Source organism: Sinocyclocheilus rhinocerous, unplaced genomic scaffold (genome assembly GCF_001515625.1).
Source record: "Sinocyclocheilus rhinocerous isolate Xijiao unplaced genomic scaffold, SAMN03320098_v1.1 scaffold993, whole genome shotgun sequence".
Lineage (NCBI taxonomy): Eukaryota > Metazoa > Chordata > Actinopteri > Cypriniformes > Cyprinidae > Sinocyclocheilus > Sinocyclocheilus rhinocerous.
The window spans coordinates 1898210-1906187 of NW_015639771.1; the positions used below are offsets into that span (position 1 = coordinate 1898210).

Sequence of the window (7978 nt, forward strand, 5' to 3'; positions counted from 1 at the left end):
ACAAATCTGCAGCAACTGCGTGATGCTATCATGTCAACATGGACCAAAATCTCTGAGGAATGTTTCCAACACCTTGTTGAATCTATGCCACGAAGAATTAAGGCAGTTTTGAAGGCAAAAGGGGGTCCAACCCGGTACTCGCAAGGTGTACCTAATAAAGTGGCCAGTGAGTGTATATATAAAGGTCAAATAAAGGCACTTTATCAATATTTCAGCTTGGTTTCCCAAAATGAGCACTGATCCCGCAGAACTGGCTGAAATTGTTGTAGAGGAGGCCACAGACATAAAGACCACTGTCTCTAATTACCTAACCAGTCTGTTTGCAGTGGATGAAGGTATTGTTCATTTATCAGCTTGAAACATTGTGTTTAATTTGTATTCAATATTTGATTTGTAAAAGAGTATTCAGTTGCGTTATATTATTTCATTTTTCTCAGGTGGTATTCCTGACATTAGCTTTGATCCCATGAAAGTTGTCACAGACACTGTTGAGGAGTTTGCTGACAGGAGGGATATGCTCTTGACCTATCTCTCAAACATGCTCATGGAAGACAAAGGTATTCATCATTTCAAGTATATCACAAATGTATGCTTGTATATTAAAATACAATGATCTTTTTAACTATCCCTTCCATTCTCTGTTTCAGATGACACACCGCAAGTGATAAGACGAAAACGTTTGTGTCAATATTCATTCACTCACTACTCAATACCTCTGTTAAAGGGGTCATATGATGCTTTTTTAAAGATCATTATTTTGTGTATTTGGTGTAACAGAATATGTTGACATGCTTTAATGTTCAAAAAACACATTATTTTTCAAATACTGTACATTATTGTAGGTCCTCTATGCCCCGCCTCTCTCAAAAGCTTTGTTTTCTACAAAGTCCCTCCTTCCGACAAACGCAGTCTGCTCATGCACAATCAGCTTGTAACACTCCAAAGAGAAAGGAAAACTTGAAATCGCATCATATGACCCCTTTAATATATAATATAATATGTTAATTTAACAATATTCCTAAATCTTTTCCAGGAGAATTTCTGCCCCCTATGGAAAAAGGTTAGTAAATGCACATTCTTTAATTTACATAAAAGCTTTACATTAACACAAAACTAACACTAGTACTCAAACCTCAAACATATGTAATGCAAAATGAGCAGGAGAAAAACATCAAAGAGCCATTCCATTGGCACAGACGACCAAGAAGCGCACAAGGATCTTCATGAAGAGTCTGACAAAGGTATATAAACTTTTTTGCATGCTTCACAAATAGGGAAAAGTGATAGTTCAGTTGACAGAAGGCAAGCAGTATGTCAATAGATGACCTTAATAACAAAGTATAATTCACTTACCATGGGGAAATTATTCACTTAAAACTTTATTATTTTTTTTATTTAAATTAATAATTTAATAAAAGTTGTATAAGAGTGCAAGATTTTAACATACAACTTTGCTTTCATATTCCCCTCATGATTGCACCTGAATAAGTAATTTATTAGTTGTTGTTATAAATATATAACATGATTGGAAATGTATTATTAGCGGCAACTATACAAAAGATCAGGACCAATAATTTGATTGGCCAAACAGTGTTCAAATTCTTGTTTGAATTGCATCTAAAATGTCAGTTATTTTGTTTATAGAACATAACATGGTTGTAAGCTATCTATATAGTTATATATCTAGTGAGTGACGTGACATGTGGCCAAGTATGGTGACCCATACTCGGAATTAGTGCTCTGCATTTATCCCATCCAAAGTGCACACACACACACACACAGTGAACACACACCCGGAGCAGTGGGCTGCGGTGCCCGCGGAGCAGTTGGGGGTTCGGTGCCTTGCTCAAGGTCACCTCAGTCGTGGTATTGAAGGTGGTAGAGAGCACTGCACATTCACTCCCCCCACCTACAATCCCTGCCGGTACGAGACTCGAACCCGCAACCTTTGGGTTACGAGTCCGACTCTCTTATACATGTTTGTTTATATCTATGTTTATACATCTATACATCACAATGATATTTCATCAGTTCTGAAGAACACTGTGTTATCACTCGTCTCTTACAATTTGGACTGGAAAGAAGAACAAATTGATGGATGAAGATGAAGTTTAAATCACTGTTGCTTCTACTTCTGGAAAGATGCTTAAAAGAGGAGCAAAAACAGCTGGAGGATTCTCTAAAGGACTCTGCTGCTGTGCAAGTTTATATAAAATTAGAGAGATCTATTTGATGTTAGTAATCAATTAGACATTGCTCATAGTAAGAATTTTAGCATCTTTTGTCCAATATTGTTTCTTTAAATAGGCAAAATCCACAAAAGATGATGTTTGCTTTTGTGTAATGTTTTCTTTTTTAATGAATTTTTTTAGTGTAATTTAGAATTACTTTCTCAAATCATTAGGAAAAATGAAAACCATACAAAATACTTCTTTGCACTGATTTGTAAACAATTTCAGTGTCTTGAGTATTTGCAAAGCTGTTTGTTGCTTAACTGAATGATTCCATTAAGAGAATGAATGATTTAATTTATCCATTATCCATTATTAATTTCATTTTGCCATCTAACATAATTTCATGGCTGACAACCACTTTGCTGCTTTTCAAGTACTATTCATGATAAATTAACATGCTTATAGTGCGTTAATTCATGCACTAATTCTCACTGTTCATTAATCAAATGGATGTTAAAACATGTAACTTTCATTTAACATTTACTCATGGTTTCAGTTTTTGAACAAGTGAAAGAAGCCAAAGAGAAAAAACCTAGAGAGGAGATACACAAAATCATTCAAGGTAAATGGTTTGTTATTTTCTTCAGTGTTTGCACACCGTAAAATACAGTGCTTGTGAAATGAATGAAATGAAAACTGCTATTTAAGAGAAAAATGATAGAACTGACACATAATTTTTTCTGTTCTTCCAGATATGAGGGAAAAGAAGGCTGAAGGTGAAGAGGAAGAGATAACACTACATCAAATACACATAACAGTAGAAAAGGTCAAGGAAAAAAAAGAACACGAGAAAAAGGAGATGGAAAAGGCTAAAAGAAAAGAAAAATCCAAGGAGGACAAGACTCGAGAACCAACAGGTAAGAGTGGTAAAACATACTGAAATGATCTAATTTCTCTTATGTGAAAAACTCAACATCCACATTTAGATTTTACATCTAAAAGTCTAGATTCTGCTGTTTTTCAAGAAGAACAGTGAAGGCTGTGAACCCATCACCTCTGTTTTATTAGATAATATTCTTGTACTATGTATAGTAAATGTGTTCTAGAAAAGGACACCAAGAAAAAAACTGACAAAAAGGTCAAGGTGACTAAAGTGGACAAGGAAACCCCCTCTAATAAAGAAGAAATCTGGTACATACAGTACATGATGTATTAACTCCAACAGAATAGATAAACAAAGCTTTGCTTCCTCATTACACAGGGTTAATGTACAGTTTTTAATTGAAACACTATATATTTCAGCTTTAGTCCATTATGATATTTATTTCAATATTTTATAATTTTTTGTAATAATAGGATATATTGCTAGTAGTTTTTATATGGACTCTCACATGATCATTCTGCATTTTTTAAAAGCCGTCCAAAAACTCAATACAAAATGTTATATTAAAAAAAATTATAATGTGTACAATTTCATCTGCGGGGGGTGGGGATAAGTTGTTGGAAAACCAACAGTGTTTAAAGGTAAATTTTTCTGTCACTACTTCAATGTTTTAAATAATTCACTGTCTGATGATTACAAATGCATTAACTAAATAAATGTGCTGTAGCTGTCATACCCTGAACGCCTCTGTTTTTTTTTTCCCAGATGTTACTCAGAAGTTGGTCAAAGCCGAAGGTAAAAAAGAAAATAATAAAAAGATTCTACTGACAGACAGTAACAGAGTGGTGACCTAGAACTTCTATTGGTTGAGAGCAGATCTTGGATGTATATTATGCATCTATAACAGCCAGTTTACCGCCAACTCTTGTTTCTATTGGATCATAGATGTTGAGATGACCAAGGACAAAACCAAAGCAGTACCTGTAAAGAAAGGTATGTATCTTGTGTGATAAGTGGCTTTCTGTTTGGTAAATTCTGATGTAACAGGAAATAAATGTAAATGCTTATTTTTCCAGAAGCTCAAGTGGCCAAAAAAGAGACCAAACCAGCACCATCTAAGAAAGGTATTGTGTTGTATGTTCTTGCTTCACTGAGCACACATGATAAAGCAAATTCATAATTGAAGTACATTATGTACACCACCTTAAAGTTTGGCATCAGATAAACGTTTTATAACAAAAGTGACTGTAAAGACTAATATATTGTCTTAATTTTTCTTCACTCATTTGCAGAGCCTCGCGTTACAAAAGAAAAGGCCAAACCAGCTCGTTCAAAGAAAGGTATCGCAATGCATATTTAAAGTTTCATATTAAAACTGCTACTCCCATTTTAGATGCTTTCTTTTGTTTATTTTCCTGTCTGAAGTATTCACATTTTTGTAGAATATAGTAATAAACTCTTTTTGGGGGGAACTAGTTCTACGGCTTTAAGTGATCACTGTTATAGTTCTGTGCACTGATGGTGTGTGTTGATTATAGTTTGCTCTGACATCAGTATAATGTTTGCATTTTTCTTTGAAAAAAGCTGAAGTTATCAAAGAAAAGGCAAAACCAGCTCCAAAAGAAAAAGGTATGCTTGTCCTGTAAAAATAAAGAAAAAGTTTATCATGCAAAGTTATGATTTGTATGAATCAGAGGTAACACTGTTTTTTGTCTTTTAGTAGCTGAGGTTGTCAAGGAAAAAGCTAAGCCAATAAAGAAAGGTAGTTGGTTCTGAATGTGTTATTATTTTACTGTATGAAGCTTTGCGTAAGTTAACAGATTGTATGAACAGTTTGTTTCAAATGCTTCCCAGAACCTGAGGTTACCAAAGAAAAGGTCCAGCCTGCACCTTCAAAGAAAGGTACCAAGCTTGCATATTCTTCTGTAAACATAAGGGTTAGAGAACCCTGTCTCTGTAACTTAATGATCACACTGTAACTTTCCTCACCTTACACATGCTTATTCAGTTTCAGAATCCACATGGGCTACATGGATGATGCGAACCAAACAACATGTTTAACCAGTACATTTTTATTGTAATACATTGAATTTTAAAAGCTAAACATGTGAAGAAAGGTATGTTTTGTCCTGTTTCTCATTCAGTATTTTCTTGAGATCAGTTTTATTGTATGATTTAATGTATGTCATGCAGTGCTGCAACCTGAAGTTGCAAAAACAAAACTGTTAAAGCAAAAAGAGTTATTATATTTATTTATTTATTATATTTAAGATTTTAACCCCTGAGATTTGAAAAATGTTTACAAAATATGCATTGAAAGTACATAAATGTGTGTTTTTGTTTGCTTTGTTTTTGATGTAAAAAATTGCTTGATGTATATTTTATTATATATAATAAATTTATTCACTTCTAGAAACTGAAGTTGCTGTTGAAAAACCAAAACTTGCTCCTTCAAAGTAAGGTATGACATTCCACAGACAATAAATGCCATTTTAAACAAAATGCAGTGTTTTTTCTATGTGTCGTAAACTGCTGATGTTGATGAAATTACAGAGCCTGAGGTTTGCAAAGAGAAGGCCACACCGAAGCCCTCAAAGAAAGGTAAAAAGAGAAGGCAAAACAAGCTCTTTTGAGATTCCAAAACCTGAACTATAAAATTGCTGCAATTTTAATTTTCATGCATTTAATTCTTGCTCTAATGTCTGTCTATGTTATGGTATTATCTACTGTTTTAGCTAACATTTAATTTTAAAGAAAACATGAACTTAGTATATTAATGCCTTTTAGCAGCTGAAGAGAAAGAAAAACCTGTCCCTGTGAAGAAAGGTATGACTCCTGCTATTAAACTTATATTAATAATCATTTTTTCATGATATAATTTGTTGTTTGAAATTGTTTTACAGCCTTGCTCTTACATACAGTATATAGATTCAAATGTAAATATCAGTCCTTTGTGATGACCTGTCACTGCTTATGTAAAAAAAAAACATTTAAAACACTGGCTGCACTTAAAGTAACAGCAATTCATTAAAAGTCATTTTTTATGCATGACATTAGCCGAGCCTACTGACTCATTTTCAGAGCCTGATGTTTCTAAGGAGAAAGAAAAACCACCAACTGCAAAGAAAGGTAATATGAAAATATGTGTCCTTGATGAATTTTTGTCAGTCTCATATATAATTTATTAAATATATACCTCCATCTTCTCTGAGAAGAAAAGCCAACAACCGCTACTGTTAAAAAAGGTAATTAGTAATTTTCCTTTCTTAAATTTATGGATGAGTGCATTGGTCCACTCTTACATCTACTTTTCCTTGAATTGTAGAGCCTGCAGTTGCAAAAGAGAAAGTCAAACCAGTGCCTTCAAAGAAAAGTAATAATAAAAAAACCTTTGTTGAAATATTTACTGTAAACATTTTAGCTAGTCAGAATAATCTATAGGTAAGATATCAATACCTATAAAAGGATAGGTTTTGAGTATTACTTCACTTTCTAATGCATGCATTTATGGTCATTTCAGATACTGAAGCTACTAAGGAGAGAGTGAAACCAGCCCCACTTAAGAAAGGTACAGTTTGAATTTATTGGACATATATATATATTTTTTGCAATGTTAATGATGCTAACTGCTAACATTCACTGATGTACAGAGTCTGAGGTTTCCAAAGAAAAAGCCAAGCCAGAACCTTTAAAGAAAGGTAAAATGATTGCAATTGTTTTTATTGTTCAACATGCATATCTTGAAACGAATATCACATGAAGAAAAATGATTGAATCTTGAACAGAGGCTGAAGCTGTTGAAGAGAAGGCAAAACCAGCACCAGCTAAAAAAGGTACAGAGCTCATGCTCTGTATTTGAGAGGGTAATAGTCAAATCATAAGATTGATTTTCTGAAATATTATCCTGCAAATCATTATCCATTAAGATGCAGGTTTGTTTGAGAAGAAAACTTTCGGAATATTTTACATTACTTAAGCATGTACATTAAACGCTACATAAATATTTGACTTGATTTTTAGAGCCTGCAATTATTAAAGAGAAGGAGAAACCTCCAAAGAAAGGTAATAATTTTCAAATGTGAAAATTGCACAAAATACAACTGTGTTCATGTCATTTAGAAAGAAATGTTGATGTTAAACTTTTTATTTTTTTAGAAACTGTAAAAGAAAAGCCCAAACCTGCTTCTGTAAAGAAAGGTATTTATACTACTTAACAAGTGTTTATTTCTGTCCAGTAGCAAGTTAAATCTTTCTGTTGATATCAAGTCAAAGAAGTGATCTTTAATTATTTGGGTTTTTTTTTCTGAATATGAGCACATATTGAACATGAAACATCACACTGAATATACTGTTGATTTTCCATACTTTCACAGAACCTGAAGTTCCAAAAGAGAAAGCAAAACTTGAACCTTCCAAAAAAGGCTAATTGTCTGCATAGTTCATCATGTTTTTGAAGTGGTTCAGTGTTTTGTGCATTGTTTTTTCTTTTCTTTTTTTTTTGTGTAGAAATGTATTCTGTATAATATTATATATTTCAGAGGCAGAAGTTGCCAAAGACAAGCATAAATCTGTCGCTGTGAAGAAAGGTATGGATAAGTCTGTGATTACGGTATATTTCCTTAAAAAAGGAACAGGATATGTTAAACCAAACCTGGATATCTGGGAGAATGATTTTAATTATAATTGAAATAATAATTTGTACAATTACATATATTAATAACAATTAGATATTCAAGCAAACATAATCGTATGAAATTATATCTGAATGTTTTGCAGAACCTGCTGTTGCAGTTGAAAAGGAAAACCAAAACCTGCACCAAAGAAAGGTATAAATATTTAACAGTTCAAATGTAATTTTTCTAAGCATAATTTCAGAGCCTGAAGCTGCTATAAAGACATGTCTTTGCTGAACTGTTCTAAA

The 7978-nt window shown here is 33.1% G+C and overlaps 1 protein-coding gene and 2 long non-coding RNA genes across 3 annotated transcripts in view; all 3 read left to right on the forward strand.

Moving 5' to 3' along the window:
- LOC107751752 (triadin-like) overlaps window positions 1-7877 on the forward strand; it is a 14292-nt gene extending 6415 nt beyond the window's left edge. Inside the window, exons 5-24 of the mRNA XM_016567518.1 lie at window positions 216-335; window positions 438-557; window positions 648-677; window positions 1034-1060; window positions 2731-2796; window positions 2927-3091; window positions 3823-3852; window positions 3934-4050; window positions 4134-4181; window positions 4350-4397; window positions 6139-6186; window positions 6273-6302; window positions 6383-6430; window positions 6578-6625; window positions 6708-6755; window positions 6843-6890; window positions 7078-7119; window positions 7213-7254; window positions 7431-7478; window positions 7596-7877. Coding sequence (XP_016423004.1) covers window positions 230-335; window positions 438-557; window positions 648-677; window positions 1034-1060; window positions 2731-2796; window positions 2927-3091; window positions 3823-3852; window positions 3934-4050; window positions 4134-4181; window positions 4350-4397; window positions 6139-6186; window positions 6273-6302; window positions 6383-6430; window positions 6578-6625; window positions 6708-6755; window positions 6843-6890; window positions 7078-7119; window positions 7213-7254; window positions 7431-7478; window positions 7596-7744 — 1308 coding nt within the window. The 5' untranslated portion in view covers window positions 216-229 and the 3' untranslated portion in view covers window positions 7745-7877. The remainder of the gene's footprint in view (window positions 1-215; window positions 336-437; window positions 558-647; window positions 678-1033; window positions 1061-2730; window positions 2797-2926; window positions 3092-3822; window positions 3853-3933; window positions 4051-4133; window positions 4182-4349; window positions 4398-6138; window positions 6187-6272; window positions 6303-6382; window positions 6431-6577; window positions 6626-6707; window positions 6756-6842; window positions 6891-7077; window positions 7120-7212; window positions 7255-7430; window positions 7479-7595) is intronic.
- On the forward strand, window positions 4794-5137 carry LOC107751754 (uncharacterized). Its single transcript, XR_001641296.1, has 3 exons — window positions 4794-4819; window positions 4912-4959; window positions 5066-5137. It is a non-coding gene; the product is annotated as an uncharacterized LOC107751754 (long non-coding RNA).
- Window positions 5479-5883, forward strand: LOC107751753 (uncharacterized). The gene is made up of 3 exons (XR_001641295.1): window positions 5479-5518; window positions 5611-5658; window positions 5845-5883. It is a non-coding gene; the product is annotated as an uncharacterized LOC107751753 (long non-coding RNA).
- Window positions 7878-7978: the final 101 nt, after the last annotated feature.